Source organism: Cervus canadensis, chromosome 1 (assembly GCF_019320065.1).
Source record: "Cervus canadensis isolate Bull #8, Minnesota chromosome 1, ASM1932006v1, whole genome shotgun sequence".
Lineage (NCBI taxonomy): Eukaryota > Metazoa > Chordata > Mammalia > Artiodactyla > Cervidae > Cervus > Cervus canadensis.
Genome location: NC_057386.1, coordinates 59,891,935 through 59,910,504, shown reverse-complemented (window position 1 = coordinate 59,910,504; position 18,570 = coordinate 59,891,935). Strand labels below are relative to the sequence as shown.

The 18,570-nt window shown below is 40.3% G+C and overlaps 1 protein-coding gene across 1 annotated transcript in view; it reads right to left on the bottom strand.

The window, feature by feature from the left end:
• The window catches only part of KLHL2 (kelch like family member 2), a 157,995-nt gene extending 140,635 nt beyond the window's left edge, over window positions 1-17,360 (bottom strand). The window contains exons 1-2 of the mRNA XM_043483833.1: window positions 17,116-17,360; window positions 4,654-4,779 (exon numbers count right to left, since the gene is read on the bottom strand). Coding sequence (XP_043339768.1) covers window positions 4,654-4,779; window positions 17,116-17,141 — 152 coding nt within the window. The 5' untranslated portion in view covers window positions 17,142-17,360. The remainder of the gene's footprint in view (window positions 1-4,653; window positions 4,780-17,115) is intronic.
• Between the last annotated feature and the right edge of the window lie 1,210 nt (window positions 17,361-18,570).

Genomic DNA, 18,570 nt, shown 5'->3' with positions numbered 1-18,570 from the left:
AGTAAACTATCTAGGAATAAACCTACCTAAAGAGACAAAAGATCTGCATACAGAAAACTGTAAGACACTGATGAAAGAAATCAAAGATGATACAAACAGATGGAGAGATATACCATGTTCTTGGATTGGAAGAATCAACATTATGAAAATGACTGTACTTCTTAAAGCAATCCAGATTCATTGCAATCTCTATCAAAATGCCAGTGGTATTTTTCACAGAACTAAACAAAAAAATTCACAACTTATATGGAGTCACAGAAGACCCCAAATTGCCAGAGCAATCTTGTCAAAGAAAAATGGAGCTGGAGGAATCAAGCTTCCCGACTTCAGCCTATACTACAAAGATTCAGCCATTAAGACAGTATGGTACTGGCATAAAAACAGAAATACAAACTAATGGAACAAGACAGTAAGCCCAGAGATAAACCTACACACCTATGGGCACCTAATCTTTGATTAAAATAGCATTAATATAATAATGGAGTAAAGTTTCTTCAATAAGTGGTGCTGAGAAAACTGAACAGCTCCATATAAAAGAATGAAATTAGGACACTTCCTAACACCATATACAAAAATAAACTCAAAATGGCTTAAAGACTTAAATGTAAGATCAAAAACTATACAGTTCTTAGAGGAAAACATTGGCAGTGCATGTTTTGACATAAATCACAGCAAGATCCTCTTTGACCCATCTCATAGGGTAATGGAAATAAAAACAAAAATAAACAAATAGGACCTAATTAAACTTCAAAGCCTTTGCACCACAAAGGAAACAATAAATAAGATTAAAATCAACCCTCAGAATGGGAGAGAATAATTACAAATGAAGCAACTGACAAAAGATTAATCTCCAAAGTATATAAGCAGTTCATATAGCTCATTATCAGAAAAACAAACAGCCCAATCAAAAAGTGGGCAGAAGGCCTAAACAGACATTTCTCCAAAGAAGACATACATATGGCCAATAAACATTTGAAAAGATGTTCAACATCACTCATTATTAGAAAAATGCAAATCAAAACTACAATGAGGTTACACTACCTTATACCAATCTGAATGACTAGCATCCAAAAAAACTAGAAACAATAAATGCTGGAGAGGATGTGGAGAATAGGGAAGTCTCTTAAACTGTTAGTGGGAATGCAAACTGACACAGCCACCATGGAGAGTGATACGGAGATTCCTGTAAAACTAGGAATAAAACCACCATATGACCCATCAACCCCACTACTGGGCATATACCCTGAGAAAACCATAATTCAAAAAGACACATGCACGCCAGTGTTCACTGCAGCACTATCTACAGTAGCCAGGACATGGAAGCAACCTAGATAAGAAGTGATACATATATAAAACAGAGTAGTATTCAGCCATAAAAAAACAAATTTGAGTCAGCCATAGTGAGATGGATGAACCTAGAGCCTATGATAGAGTGAATTAAATCAGAAAGAAAAAACAAATATCATATATCAGCACATATATATGGAATCTAGAAAAACATTACTGACGAAGAATCTATTTACAGAGAAGAAAGAGATTCAGATGTAGAGAACAGACTGGCGGACACAGTGGGAGAAGGAGAGAGGGCAAATTGGCAAAGCAGCATTGACATATATACAGTATTATGCATAAAACAGATAACTAGTGGGAAGCTGCTGTATTAAAGAGACAGTCCAGCCTGGTTGGTGCTCTGTGACGATCTAGAAGGCTGGACTAAAGGTTTGAGAGAGGCTCAAGAGGGAGGGTAGACATATATATGTGTGTGTGTGATTCTCGTTGTATGTATGACTGATTCTCGTTGATGTACCACAAAGACCACCTCAAGATTATAAAGCGACTGTCCGCCAATAAAGATAAAAATAAATTAATTAAATAAAATCACTCCAAAAAAATAAAATGCCTAAGAATAAACTTAACCAAGGAGGTAAAAAAGTTACACTCTGAAAATTATGAAATACTGACAAAACAAAAAGAAATAGATGATACAAAGAAATAAAAGATATCCCATGTACATAAGTTTTGAAGAATTAATATTGTTAAAATGCTCACATCATCAAAAGCAATCTATAAATTTAATTCAATCCCTATCAAAATACTCATGACGTTTTTCATAGAACTAGAGTATATAATCCTAACATTTACATGGAACCACAAAGACCGTGCACAGCCAAAGCACTCTTGAAGAAAAAAAAAAAAGAACAAAACTGGAAGTATCACACTCCCTGACTAAAAGGCTATCATCATCAAAACAGCATGGTACTGGCACAAAATCAGATACATAGATCAATGGAACAGAATAAAGAGTCCAGAAGTAAAGTCATGCATCTATGGTCAATCTACAACAAAGGAGGGAGGAATACACAAAGTATAAAAACCAGTCTCTTCCACAAGTGGTTCTGGGAAAACTGAACAGTTAACATGTAGAAGAATGAAATTAGAACAGTTTCTCATACTGCATACAAAAGTAAACTAAAAAATGGAGACCCAAAACCATAAAACTCCTAGGAAAAAACATAGGTAGAACACTCTTTGACACAAATTGTTAAAATATGTTTTCGATCTGTTTTCTAATGCAAAGGAAACAAAAGTAAAAATAAACAAACAGAATCTACTTTTACTTAAAAGCTTCTGCACAGCAAAAGAAACCACTGACATAATAAGACAACCTGCTGAATGGGAGAACATATTTGCAAACGATACATCTGATAAGCTGCTGTCATTTATATAAATACTTTAACAGCTCATACAATAGCAAAAACCTGATTAAAAAATGAGCAGAAAGTCTGAATATACATTTTCTAAAGAAGATATACAGATGGTCAAAAGACACATGAAAAGATGCTAAACATTGGTAATTTTCATAGAAAAGCAAAACAAAACCATTTTTTGTTTTGTGAAATGAGAGATCATTTCACACCTGTAAAAATGGCTACCACCAAAAAGTCTACAAATAACAAATGTTGGCAAAGATGTGGAAAAAAGGAAACACTCCTACACTGTTGGTAGGAATATAACTTGATACAGTCACTATAGAAAACACTATGGAGGTTTCTCAAAAACTTGAAAATAGAATTACTAGCAAGTCCACTCCTGGGTACACATCTGAAGAAAATGAAAACACTAATTCGAAAATGCATGCATTTGAATGTTCACAGCATTATTACTCATAATAACCAAGACATAGAAGCAGCTAAAGTGTCCATAACAGCTGAATGAAAAAAGAAGATGTGTTTTATCTATACAACGGAATACTGGATGGTGGTGATATATATATGTGCGTGCTCGGTCACGTTCAACTCTTTGCAACCCTCTTTGTAGCCCACCAGGCTCCTCCGTCCATGGGATTTTCCTGGCAAGAATCCTGGAGAGGGTTGCCATTTCCTCCTCCAGGGGATCTTCCCAACCCAGGGATCAAACCGTGTCTTTTGCATTGCAGGCAGAATCTTTACTACTGAGCCACCAGGGAAGACCCCACAATGGAATACTACTCAGTCATACAAAAGAATGTGATTCTGCCATTGACAACAACATGCATGGACCTAGAGGGTGTTATATAAGCTAAGGGAAGTAAGTCAGACAAAGAAAAATATTCTACATTTTAACTTATATGTGGAATTTAAAAAAGAAAACAAACTAGTGAATATAGCAAAACAAAAACAGACTCAGGTATAGAGAAGAGACTGGTGGTTACCAGTGGGGAAAAGGAGGGGAGAGAAGGGATTGAGGTAGGGGATGAGAAATACAAACTAGTATGTATAAAATGGACAGCCTACATATTGTACAGCACAGGGAAATACAGTCATTGCTTTGTAGACTTTAAATGGAGTATAATCTATACTGTTGAGTCTCTATGTTGTATACCTGAAACTAATAACATATTATAAATTAACCATTCAATTAAAAGAATTTTATTAAAAGTTTTCTTTTCATATGCTTTGCAATGATGTTAGAAACCCTAGACTAGCGAGTCCAACAGAAATATAATGCAAGTCAGAATTTTCTAGTAATCCCATTTAAAAATAAACAACTAAAATTAATTTAATAGAATTAAGTAGAATTCTATTTAACCCCAAATATCCAATATTATAGAGGAATAAAAATCATTTCAAAATGTAATATTTTTAAAACTTATATTTTACATTTTTTTGTAATAAGTCTTGAAAATCCATTATGTATTTTCCATTTACAGAACATCTCAATTCAGACTAGCCAACCATGACTAGTGGCTTCCATATTGGACAGAGCAGCCTTATACCATTCACACTTCTGATAAATTACTTGCTCTTTTCCTTCCTTTAAAAAGCTTGCAGAAAAAGCTTTAAATGTTCTCTGTAGCAAACAATGCAATAATGAGGGACAGGGAATATATTCACTATGCGCTATATGCTAAGTTGCTTCAGTCAGTCTGATTCTGTGCAATCCTATGAACTGTAGACTGCCAGGCTCCTCTATCCATGAGAAGAATACTTCTCTTCCAGAGAAGAATACTGGAGTGGGTTGCCATTTCCTTATTCAGGGGATCTTCCTGACCCATGGATTGAACCCACATCTCTTAAGTCTCCTGCAATGGCAGGCAGGTTCTTTACCACTATCACCACCTGGGGGTACTCCTATACACAACTGAAAAATAAAGGCATGTTAAAGTAATAGTACCTTCTTAATTCATTCATGACTTTAAAAGCTTTCTTCATATGCCAAGGATTCACTGTCACCGGGCAGTGTTTTTCAGTATTATCATCTTTTGAATCGAGAGGCTTCTGATGACCCTGATTTGTGCATCTGTACATAAGGGAAAATAACAAAACACAGAAAAAGATCTTATTAAAGATAGTTTAGTTCAGACTTATCAGGTTACAAGAGATACAATGAACACACCTCTCCCCCACTTACTTAGAGGAAGTCTCACAGTATATTCCAACAAAGGACTAAACGACAATTCAGAACACTTTCTGATGGTCACTGGGATTTTAACAAAAAAAGTAGGTAATTACCTTCCTGGTGTCAAAACTCTCTCAAAGATGAGCACAGAAAATTCAGTAAAATGGTTCAGCAGATACCTTCAAAAGAAATGCTGAGAAATGATCTTCCCTGTTGGAAATTAACCTGCTTTTACATTCTGCAGTAGGCCTATTTACAAACCAAGACAGGAACTAGTTCATATTTTATACATACTTCAGAAGCTTAGAATCTGAACTGAACTTTGTTCTCTATTGCAAGGTTATTTACCACATATATTTCAGACCTACTTTAATTCTTCACTGAGCATTAACTTACAGGCAGCCTCTGTACTATATTTTTTTTCATTGTTTCTTTAATCCTCATAACTCTGTAAGCTAATTACTATTATTATCACCAAAAAACATATAAAGAGACTGAGGCAAAAATAATTTGGGCAACTTGGTAAATGGTAGAGCTGGACAAGAGTGTGGCCAGTTTGACTCTCAAGTCCATTCTTTTCACTGATGTTAGATACCATTTCCTGCATTAAGCAGTGGATAGTTAATTCCATAGTTGTATGTGTAATTTGTTAAGAGTACAAAGCTATTAGTATGGCTGTGTAAATTATTCTTTCAAGATCTGGGAACCAAAAAATTAACAAATAAAATCAGGGTGCCATTGTGGGGAGGATTAACCACATATGGGCAGACACAAGAAACGTTTTGAGATGGTTGCACAGCTCTAGAAATTTACTAAGATCACAATTATAATGGTTGAATTTTATGGTATGTAAATTATACCTTAATAAAGCTATTAAATAAAAAAATGAGGATACCAAATTAAGCTTAAAAAAATTCATTCTTGTATATACATCACACACAGAACAAAAGGCAAACATCATTAGTATTACACCATTTCTCTTCATGCCTCTTCCTTTCCTAATGATAATTCATTCTTTAAATATTATTTTATTAATTCAGCATCTAATTTTTGGCACTATGTACCAAGCACTATTCTAGGCAGTAGGCCCTAGGAATATTTCAACAAATAAAACAAAATTCCTGTCTTCATGGAATTTGTAGTTGGGGGTGGGGGGGGGCGCGTAATGATATACAAAACAGACCAGTATACAGCATATTAGAAAATAAGAACTTTGGAAAAAAGAAAATGTGTCAGGTAAAAGAGTCAGGAATATGGGGATGATGGACCTTATGGTATTAAATAGGGTGGTCAGGGCAGGCTGAATTGAGAACTGAGATTAGAACAAGGACCAGAAGGTGGGAAATGGCCAAGACGGAAGGAATAACTAGAGCAAAAAGGCCACTATGCACCTCATGTGTTCCAGGATGTGAGAGCAGGGCTGGAGAATGGAGCGCAGATTGTGTGTCTACTCCAAGGCCTCGTATATGTGTGTGTGTGTCTACTCTGAGGCCTCGTGTATGTGTGTGTGTGTGTGTGTGTCTACTCTGAGGCCTCATGTATGTGTGTGAACACACAGAGGGATGAGTTACACCTGGCCTAAGAGAAAGAGCTAGTAAGTCTAGAAGCCAAGAGAGAAAGAACATCCAGATATAACAGAGCAAAGTGGGGACACTCCTAATAATATGAGACATATTCTCACAATGCCATTTCTACCACTACTTCATTACGAAAACAGTAGGAAAAGAAAAAATTATGTAGATACATCCAACCTACACAAACTTTCTTACCATGTAACACTGAATACCCACATGTGTAGGAAGTTGACAATATTTATATATGCTTCAAGTTTAATTACTTAAGCTTACAACAGAGGGAAAATACAATATTGAGGACTGGCAGAACTATCACATAAGGCCTTTCAATGCCCACAATGGAAACAAAAGCAACTCTGCCCTACAAAGAAGATCATTAAGAGTCATGAGTATTTATATTTGCTAAGAAATTTGAATTAAAACTTACTGCATTAAAGAATTCACTTTAAGACAGATACCATTCAACAACCAATGTCTATATTGCTGCTTTCTTAAAGCTATTTTTAGCTCTTGCTTTTCTACTGTATTCCAGAAACTTTGCAAAGAAAAGATTCTGTTCAAAAGCTTAAAGGAATAAATAAGGAATAACACTGCTTCTTTTAAGTGTTGTCTGTACTGAAAGCCCCTTTCAAATGCAGAACCCTGCCAGAGGTCTATATTTCTGACACTAAACTCCTTTCCACAATTTTCTAATTCTATTTGATTTTGTGTCAGATGGTCTCTGGTTCAGAAGTAGAACTGAGTAACAGAAAATGACACAACATGTCTAAAACTACAAATGCAGAAGAAGAACATCCACTAGGAAGCAGTCAAATAGGAGGGAAAGGTTTACCTTTTAAGTTACATTATAAGTGCAGATGGAGTAGGAAATAGCAACCCACTCCAGTATTCTTGCCTGGAAAATTTCCATGGACAGAGGAGCCTGGCGGGCTGCAGTCCATGGGGTCACAAAGAGTCGGACACAACTGAGCACACACACACAAGTGCAGTCACACCTTCTCCCTGCTTCCCGTGAGAAGCAAAGTGCTAACCTTTTCCAGAAAAGCTCCTCACTACGAAAACCTTTAAAGAATCTGAAGGAGATGCTTTTTCCAACTCTACATCCCATAACCAGTGTTAAAATTACCCAGCAGCCTGTTGTTACAACACATACTCTACAACCGTTGAGGTTTCAAGGGTTTGGATACCAGAACACTTCTAACAGACAATCCTGAAGCCTTCCTTCCACGACTAACTCTTCTACAAACTCCCAGCTGTAGGCAAGGTTGGCTTCTCAGACCACCTTTCTAACTCTGCTTAAGAACATACTACTGCCAATAACTGATTCTCAGAGAGGAGGCCAATAAAGACTTTTATATGGGTTGTCTCTTTCAAACAGGATTCCAAAATCAAGCAAAGGTTTAAACCTACTGCAAAAATTTTGAGGAAATCTGTGAAATAACATAGTTTCCTTAGATGCATATTATTTTTTCTGGAATAGCACTTTCCAGGGAGAAGGAAATGGCAACCCACTCCAGTATTCTTGCCTGGAGAATCCCATGGACAGATGAGCCTGATGGGCTGTTGTCCATAGGGTCGCACAGAGTCGGACATGACTGAAGTGACTTAGCGGCAGCAGCAGCATTTTCCAGTGAAGGATGGAGGGGATAGAAGGACTACATGACCCAAGCAATTTTTCTAAACTACACATAATCATCCTTCTTCCTGCGAAGATTCAGGCAAGTCCCTTTTACAGGTCTAAGTATACCAGAATGACAGCATCTCCAGGAATAGAGGTGAAAGGCAGCTATGTATAATTAAAAAAAAAAAAAAAGGCAGGGCGGAGGGTGTGATGTAATATGCCCCACCATCCACTTACCTCCCACCACAGGACAATCATCTCAGATTGAGAACAAACACATTAGGAAATAGTGGTTGTTTACGTTTTCAAGGTTTTTTTTCGGTGGAAATAATGCCGTAAGTCACGTGAGTGATGCAGCTGAAAAATTTAACAGTGGACCAGACATTTTCACATTCAAGACAAATACTCAGCTCCTAGGTAGCCACTATCTTTGCTCTTTCCTTTGCCTGTTCACCTCAAAAGATGCAAGATTCCCCTGCCTGCAATGTCACCCACCATTACTCGCAAATTTCTGCCAAGTTCACGTCAGAAGCTGTTGTTCTCAAAGTCACCATCCATGCTGTACTGCTATGAAGTTTGTCCATTACTTTATACCTCTTCTATTTTCTCTTCTGTCTTCTAAGTACACTTGCATTCAGAAACTGATTACCGTAAGAACACTGCTCCCATAACAAGTCCAGGATATGAGAAGTAGAGACGCAACCGTAACTCTCATTTTAACATATGTTATGCCGCTATATAGTTTCCCAACAAAATACCCTCACACCCTTCACCTCACCCAAATAAACACATTTTACTTAGAGGCTGTAAAAGCGGAAGGCTTTCTCCACCGGAAACATTCTGGTTTGTGGTAGAGTTGTGCTTTCAGTTTTTGCAATTAGGTACAGGCGAAAAAAACATGCTCCACAAATTTTCTTCAAGTGCTTAGAATTTAAACTTTTATTAGGTACATACCCAGCAGACTATCCGTAATCTATGAACATATGCTCATATTAGAAAATAGTTAACATCTGCCCTACAGACATGTAAGAACTTGAGTTAGACCTTCAGGACGGAGACTTTCAGAACTGATTATGAAGCATCATGTGATTAAAAAACGCCTCCCATCCAGTCACAGAACACCTTACATACAACATCATAACAAAGGCACTGAATACATCTGCATAGTAGATACACTGCTAAAAGTTATGTTTCCAATTTCCCAGAGCAAGAAAGAAAAAGTCTAGGGAAGCTGACAATGCCCAACTTTACTAATGGCTTACCACTTAAACCAAAGTGCTGACCCTCTTGGAGCGACAGAATGGAGGCTTACACACTGCCCTGTACTCCCCCAGGATGTGGTGTGCAAAACACCCACAGGATGTGAATGGGACTCTTAGGTGGAGAGGTGAAGGAAGCTCTCAGATCAAAAGACAATAAGCTGTAAAATCCTCTGCTTCAGTTCAACCTCGCTCCCTCTCCCACTTTCCCTCTTACCCACATGACAAACAAGAGCACAAGCAAGCACTTTTTGTCCCTGACAGTGACTACAACCAGAAAAGTGACCAGGGTAAAAAGTGCCCTGCCTTCCGCAAGATCAGTCTTATTTTAAATAGTGTATTATAAACAATTAACAAAGTTACTGTCAGAGTGGGATATATGTGAGATGCTAAAATTGGGAAGCGTATACAATGGAGAAAACACAATCTCTTTAACAAGTGGTGCTGGGAAAACTGGTCAACCACCTGTAAAAGAATGAAACTAGAACACTTTCTAATGCCATACACAAAAATAAACTCAAAATGGATTAAAGATCTAAATGTAAGACCACAAACTATAAAACTCCTAGAGGAAAACATAGGCAAAACACTCTCCGACATAAACCACAGCAGGATCTTCTATGACCCACCTCCCAGAATATTGGAAATAAAAGCAAAAATAAACAAATGGGACCTAATTAAAATTAAAAGCTTCTGCACAACAAAGGAAACTATAAGCAAGGTGAAAATACAGGCTTCAAAATGGGAGAAAATAATAGCAAATGAAGCAACAGACAAAGAATCTCAAACGTATACAAGCAACTCCTGCAGCTCAATTCCAGAAAAATAAACGACCTAATCAAAAAATGGGCCAAAGAACTAAACAGACATTTCTCTAAAGACATACAGATGGCTAACAAACACATGAAAAGATGCTCAACATCACTCATTAGCAGAGAAATGCAAATCAAAACCACAATGAGGTACCATTACACACCAGTCAGAATGGCACTATCCAAAAGTCTACAAGCAATAAATGCTGGAGAGGGTGTGGAGAAAAGGGAACCCTCTTACACTGTTGATGGGAATGCAAACTAATACAGCCACTATGGAGAACAGTGTGGAGATTCCTTAAAAAACTGGAAATAGAACTGCCATATGACCCAGCAATCCTGCTGCTGGGCATGCACACTGAGGAAACCAGAACTGAAAGAGACACGTGTACGCCAATGTTCATCGCAGCACTGTTTATAATAACCCGGACACGGAAGCAACCTAGATGTCCATCAGCAGATGAATGGATAAGAAAGCTGTGGTACATATACACAATGGAATACTACTCAGCCATTAAAAAGAATAAATGTGAATCGGTTCTGATGAGGTGGATGAAACTGGAGCCTATTATACAGAGTGAAGTAAGCCAAAAAGAAAAACACCAATACAGTATACTAACACATATATATGGAATTTAGAAAGATGGTAACGATAACCTTGTATGCAAGACAGCAAGAGAGACACAGATGTATTGAACAGTCTTTTGGACTCTGTGGGAGAGGGCAAGGGTGGGATGATACAGGAGAATGGCATTGAAACATGTAAATTATCATATGTGAAATGAATCTCCAGTCGAGGTTCGATGCAGGATGCTCAGGGCTGGTACACTGGGATGACCCAGAGGGACAGGATGGGGAACACATGTACACCCATGGCGGATTCAAGTCAATATATGGCAAAACCAATACAATGTTGTAAAGTAAAATAAATTAATTAATTAATAAAAAATATATACAAATTTTTTAAAAAGTTGGGAGGAGGTTGATGATCCATTTCAAACATTTCCATGTCTTTTATCACTCATATTTCTGACCTATCTTTTGTGATTTTTCCCATTATCATCACTTGGTTGGTAAGGGGGCAGCAATACGACTTGGCAATTCAGTTGACTGGGCTACATTTTCCAACATTTGACTGAAAAGGCACTAGAAGAGAAGCAACATCAGCTGGAAAACATGAACCACAGTTCACAGATAAAATGTGGAGGATAATTAAAGAAAGAGAAATCAAAAACCGTTTCAAGGCTTTGGGTATCCAGGACCAAAAGAATGATTATTCCATTGAGTAAGTGGAGATGTTATAAACGGAAGACAATTTGAGAAAAAGATTATGAAAACTCAGTTTTAGACATGCTGAATCTGATGTATGCGGTAAGGATAAGTGTACGGTAAGAAGCTCAAAATTCACAACTGAGGCACAGATCTAGAGCTCAGGCTTAAGATACAGACAGAGCCACAACTTAGTGATAAATAGTTGATTGAAAAAAAGAACTGGCTAAGGCCTGTATCTGTGAGAAACAGTTACTGCCAACGAACAGAAGCCTTGTACGCCAAAAAAGTGAGGAGAGATGAGGAGTCCCAGTTTCTCCTCTATTTGATAAGCTTAGGAATGTAACTTAACCCTGAAAATTAATGAGATCTACTTAGTAAAGAATCCTCCTGCAATGTGGGAGACCTGGGTTCGATCCTTGGGTTGGGAAGATCCCCTGGAGAAGGGAAAGGCTACCCACTCCAGTATTCTAGCCTGTAGAATTCCATGGACTGTATAGTCCATGGGGTCACAAAGATTCGGACACGACTGAGCAACTTGCACTTCCCTTCCACACTTAATAAGGTAGGCTACTGACAAGATTAAATGAAATAAAGTAATAAAATTAAGTAAATCTCATTTAACAACCTAAAAACTAGAGCAAGAAACCAAGAAAAAGTAGTGTCAGAGGGAGCAAGGGCCTGTTTTTCAAGACAGGATCAGTGGTCAAAACAATACTGTAGCAACGCCCGTAGCCTGCAACGTAAGAGAAAAGTACACAACACAAAGTGCTTAGACCCCCTCTGGAGTAATTGTGTCATAGATTTGTTTGTCAGCTTCAACCTGAGGAAAAAGACTGTTTTGTTTCCTGAGATATTCCTTTGGGAATATTTACTGGGTGCTTAGTCACCAAAGGCACCCAATAAATATGGGGAAGAAAAAAAAAAAGTCCCTCAGGTTGTTGCAGTTTAGCTGCTAAGTCACGTCTGACTTTGCAGCCCAACAGATGAAGGCCCACCAGGCACCTCTGCGTGCGGGACTTCCCAGGCAAGAATGCTGCAGTGGGTTCACATTTCCTTCTCCAGAGGATCTTCCTGACCCAAGCATGAAACCTGCATTGGCAGGTGGATTCTTTACCACTGAGCCACCAGGGAAGCTTCATAAAACTAAATGTACTCAATAAAGTATCCTTTAGCCTGAGATTATGTCCTTCTTTGTCTTTGGGGAGAGGCATTAAAACATCCTTTCTTTTACAAAAAGATGATAGTTGATAATTATAACTTTTTTTAACTTGACAAAACAAAAAACTTAGCAATTCTATGTCAGACTCCAATTTTTTTTTAATTTCTCAGTCAGTTCAGTCGCTCGGTCATGTCCAACAATTTGTGACCCCATGGACTGCAGCACACCAGACCTCCCTGTCTATTACCAACTCCCGGAGTTTACTCAAACTCATGTCCATTGAGTCGGTGATGCCATCCAACCATCTCATCCTCCGTCGTCCCCTTCTCCTCCCACCCTCAATCTTTCCTAGCATCAGGGTCTTTTCCAACTAGTCAGATCTTCGCATCAGGTGGCCAAAGTACTGGAGTTTCAGCTTCAGCATCAGTCCTTCCAATGAATACTTAGGACTGATTTCCTTTAGGATGGACTGGTTAGATTTCCTTGCAGTCCAAGGGACCTCCAGAGTCTTCTCCAACACCACAGTTCAAAAGCATCAATTCTTCGGCACTCAGCTTCCTTTATAGTCCAACTCTCACATACATACATGACTACTGGAAAAACCATAGCTTTGACTAGATGGATCTTTGTTGGTAAAGTAACATCTCTGCTTTTTAATATGCTGTCTAGGTTGGTCATAACTTTTCTTCCAAGGAGCAAGCATTTCATGGCTGCAGTCACCATCTGCAGTGACTTTTGAGCCCAAAAAATTAAGGTCTGTCACGGTTTCCCTATCTATTTGCCATGAAGTGATGAAGCGATGAGACCAGATGCCATGATCTCAGTTTACTGAATGTTGAGTTTTAAGTCAATTTTTTCACTCTCCTTTTTCACTTTCATCAGGAGCCTCTTTAGTTCTTCTTCACTTTCTCTGCCATAAGGGTGGTATCATCTGCATATCTGAGGTTATTGATATTTCTCCCGGCAATCTTGATTCCGGCTTGTGCTTCATTCAGCCCAGCATTTCTCATGATGTACTCTGCATATAAGTTAAGCAAGCAGGGTGACAATATACAGCCTTGATGTACTCCTTTCCCAATTTGGAGTCAATCTGTTGTTCCATGTCCAGTTCTAACTGTTGCTTCCAGACCTGTATAAAGATTTCTCAGGAGGCAGGTAAGGTGGTCTGATATTCCCATCTCTTTAAGAATGTTCCACAGTTTGCTGTGATCCACACAGTCAAAGGCTTTGGCATAGTCAATAAAGCAGAAGTAGGTTTTCTGGAACTCTCTTGCTTTTTCGATGATCTAATGGATTAGGGCAATTTGATGTCTGGTTCCTCTACCTTTTCTAAATCCAGCTTGAACATCTGGAAGTTTACGGTTCACATACTGTAGAAGCCCGGCTTGGAGAATTTTGAGGATTACTTTCCTAGTGTGTGAGACGAGTGCAATCATGCAGGAGTTTGAGCATTCTTTGGCATTGCCTTTCTTTGGGACTGGAATGAAAACTGATGTTTTCCAGTCCTGTGGCCATTGCTGAGTTTTCCAAATTTGCTGGCATATTGAATGCAGCACTTTCACAGCATCATCTTCTAGGATTTGAAAACCTTCAGTCAGTGAAGTCCAAAAACATGAGAACCTCTGCTCTAATTCAACTAATTTTCTGGCTGCCTAAATACCTCAGAATACAGTCAACAAGATGTTAGTCTGCCTATGTTGAACATCTTTAATGTTCAAGAGCTTCCAGTGATGTGGAATCAAATGAAAAAAGATACAGCTGTATATTTGGGGCATGTTTACTTAGCTTCATGAAGAAAAAGCAAAAAACCAAAGCCTGTAGGGAGAAAGCCAACTTGTGAAAGAGTGCCAGTAGAGAAACAAAGGCCAAGAAAACTTTTCAGTAAGTTCAAAGGGATGCATTCTGTGCTATAATCATAGTCTTCCCTCAACTTAGTGATTATGAAAATCTTCGCAAAAATAACTATAAAGGCTAGAAATGTATAAAACACTCCTGAGGTCGGGGGTGATCATCTTGCATTTCCTTTCACACATCTCAGTAATGCCTGAGATGACTCGTTTGCTAACCTATAAAAATTTTAGTTGAACACTTTTCAGCTTCAATCAGAGGCAAATATCCCATGGTTTTAATATTGCCCAGACCCCCAAAAAAAAACAGAATCTAAAAGAAACATATACTCAAGGATGCAAAAAACAACAAACAGAGATATAAAGTCCATGACAATCAACATGAGAATCAAAAAGGATGAGAAGAGCTTGAAGGCGAGGAGAAGGGAAAAAAAAAAAAAGCTAATGTCAACAAGCCCATCTAAAGGAACCAGAGACCTGGACACAGTAGCCTCCAACCTTCCAAGACATAACAGGCTGAAAAGGAGCAAGGTGGGATTTGAAAATGATGCAAAACAGGTTGTTAAAAAAAGCACAAGCAAAAGTATAATACTCAGTGCCAGGTAGAGACAGGCATTTCAAATATTTGGAGAAACAAATATTTGCACAAATAAAAAGACAGTCATACAAAGAGGATGTGAGTGCCCACTTCCAACCACATCATCCAAAGCATGTAGGTCCCCATCAAACAACTTTCTTTGCATTTAAGCTCAAGCTACAAGTCTAACCTTATGAAACGCTGAGCCCTCCCAGTAACCCGCACTGGCCGCCTAGCCCAGTCCTAGCACAGCGAGGCCCAGCAAAGCTCCTTCCCTGAGGGCCGTCGTCTCTCAGACCCAGCGCCCAAGAGTCAGTGCCGCAGGAAACACAACGCCATTTGGGGCAGAGGCAGAGGCCAAGCGGCGGGAAGGAAAACTAGTTTTGATGTACAGAAAGGTAAAAAACACTCCAGTTCTGGAATTAGAGTATTCCTAGATAAACCAAATGAAAACAAAACCTATTTCTATTCATCATTAAATGAACAGAAATAAAAGTCTCACTAACTTAAGCCACCAATGACTGACAGGAGTTTTTTGGTTTTAACTTTCTTTCACCCCTGGTTTTCCATTACATCTCAGCCTCTCATTGTTGCAGCACTACTGATGAAGTCTCAGTAGCAAAGAACTGTGCTGGACACCAATATATTCTGCTTAGTTGATTTGTATTAAATTCAGTTTATCAGTATTTGCATGCACACATTTATTTCATTTTTCATTACTTATATTTAAATAATGTGTAACGTTCTCTTTTCCTTCCTTCAGAGCCTGCTTTCCCACACCCTCTTCTCGTCTGCATTCTAAGGTACCCCTTTTCTTTCCTTTAGTTCACTTTGCTTCCGAAGCAAAACAGGGTCTGCAGGCAATTGATATAAACGGGGCAGGTTTACAACAAATAACACCCTACCTAGGATATCCTCTATACCACGTGTTGTCAACAGCCAGGTAGCAATTCGTTTCATGCCTCTGAGCCTGAGCAGAACTCACGTGCTGACGCTATGCTCCCACTGCTGATGCTAACAACCACCATCATGTTTCCTAGAGGTTCAGGAGTGTTCCCAATCCCACTGAAGAACATGAACAAATCACAAAGCCCTCAAAGCCACAACCATCAACAAGCAACTGAGCTCTTGTTCCTATCAGTCCAGGAATTCGAGTCTCAGGTACTCCTTAATCCCTATGACTTGTTCTACTCAAGCTAAAAATTCTGTAAGGCACTTGTAGAAACTGTAGTTTCAGAATTCTATTAGCTCTCCTAAAAGGACTCAACATCAAACAAAATTTCAGCCCAAAACAAATATTTATATTAAATAGCTACAAAAGGCTGCTGTGGTACACTGCCCTGGAGTGAAGCTGGCAGAATCTAAATGCAAAACGATAAAGCTCCAAGAATAAGCTGTCATAAAAAGGTACATGGTCTCGCACAAGAAATTTGCTGGCAGTTTGAAACGTCAGATTCAAAGGGCTCTTGTCCCTTTATAAAGGTTAAACTAAAGAAAGTAAATCAAAATTGAAATGTTCAAAATTCTGGGGGATTAATAGCCCACTTCTAACAAAATGCTTTAAAAAAAAATCTTGTATTGAATAATGCAATATCTTCAATGTCTCCCAAGAAACTGTTCAGCTTATTTTGGAAGCAATTTCATTGCAGCTGGTCTTGAATGTACTTGGGTACCAAGGAAAAGACACCTGTGCCTGGCAGGTCGTACACTACTAATTCGCCCAGGGTGCCAGAAGATGCTGTGATTTCTGGATACGATTTTCTGCAGTGCCAGGTAAAAGAGGTCATATGCCCTGTACAGCCGCGGCTGAGCTTTTTCCGAGTGATGTGCAAGCTCTTCGGACAGAATTTTGCTAGGAATTCGGAGAAACAGGCAAGCTGAGAGGAATTCCTCTCGGCACCGGTGTCTATACTTTGCAGCTTCCTTTTCCGACGGCCTCGCGCGCATGCTGTGTCTCCATCCCGCCGAGGCTCGGCCCTCCCTGGGCTCCAGCTAGCCAGCGGAGGACCCTCCCTACAGCCCCGCGCTGCGACGCCCCGCCCGCGGGTCAGCTGGGTTCCGCCTGCCGCCCGGCCCGGCCGCTGCAGCCCCGCCCGCTGCCCTTCCGCTCACTCACGCGGGAGGCCGCGGCGGCATCTCCATGGCGGCTCCTCTCGGGCTTCAGCTCTGGGGCGCCCGCCGCTGCCAGCACCATTCCAGCTGCGGACGCCTGCCCCGCCCGCCCGTCGCGCCGCGTCCCATCCGCCCGGGCGCCAGCCCACCGCCGCTCCGCACCCGCGCCCGCACCGGCACCCGCTCCAGAGGCGGCGCCGCCAGCCGGCCCAGCTCTGCAGCCCCACTTCACGGGCGCTCTCCGCCTGCCGGCGATGCTGGGGGCGGAGCGGCAGGAGGGCACTTCCGGGTGTGACGCGCACTCGAGACCCCGCCCCGCCTCTTCCTGCCGCCGCCGAGTGGGCTCCCAGGGTGGGTTGGCCCGCCCGAACCCCTGAGCCCGAGACGTGAGGGCGGGGTCCGGTCGGAAAGCGCTTGGTTCCGGCTTTCGGCGTTCACTGACTGCCCGACTCCACAGGCGCGCTTGTTTTGTCCTCTCCCAGTTTGCCGCCTGGGAGGCGGGAGGAGTGGGCGTAGCCGATCCTTCCTTTACAGATAGAGAAACTGAGGCAAGAAGAAATGGCTCGTCTGTCCAGAGTCCCAAGCAGGAACTGGAGCCACCCTTCTCAGGCTGTGATCCCCTCGTTGCGCTTACTGGGAGAGATCTGCAGCACTGGAATGGGATGCAGAGAAAAACTAGGTATCCGTGCCCTTGCACCTGCCTGCCATGAAAATACCAAGTAATTAGGTGAGGGGAGGATGCTAAATGGTGGTCAAGGAAGGCCTCTCAAAATATGTCAAATAGAAGAGATGGAAGAAAGCGAATCTTGAGTATCAAAGAGTGCTCAGGACAGACGAAGAGCAGTGCAAAGACTCCTGGACCTTGAAGAAGTGAAAGAGTACAGTGCAGCTGATGGTTCCCCCAAGTATGCCGCTGGGCAGTGGTAGGATCTGGGAACTTGTTAGAAAGGCAAATTCTCGAGGCCCATTTCAGATCTAAATCAGAAGTTCTGAGGATTAAGCCCAGCATCCTGTGCTGTGACAAGCCTTCCAGAGGATACTAAGGTTTAAGGACCTCTGTGGTAACAGAAGCAGTCAGGACAGAAGACAGTATAAGGAGATGGTGTCCCGGGTGTAGTGACAGATCAAATAGGCCTAGTAGGCCTGTGAAAAGATTTCAGCTTTTATTGAGAAGAGAAACAAATGCTGTGAGCAAGGTGATCTGATCACTAAAAGGATGACTTTGCTGGGATTTGTTTTAAAATCCTCCACCAAAGAAAGGGAGGGTAGGGAATGGAATAAAGAAGATGGCAAAAATGTTAGTTTTTGTTGCTGAGTGATGAGTGCACAGGGTTAGTCATTTATGTGTAAGCTGATTCTTTTGTTGCTATATAAGCCACAGATGCAAGAAAGCAAACAAAAAATTACCTGCTGGGATGATCAGAGTGATAGAAGTTTATAGATTCTGATTTTGCTGAAA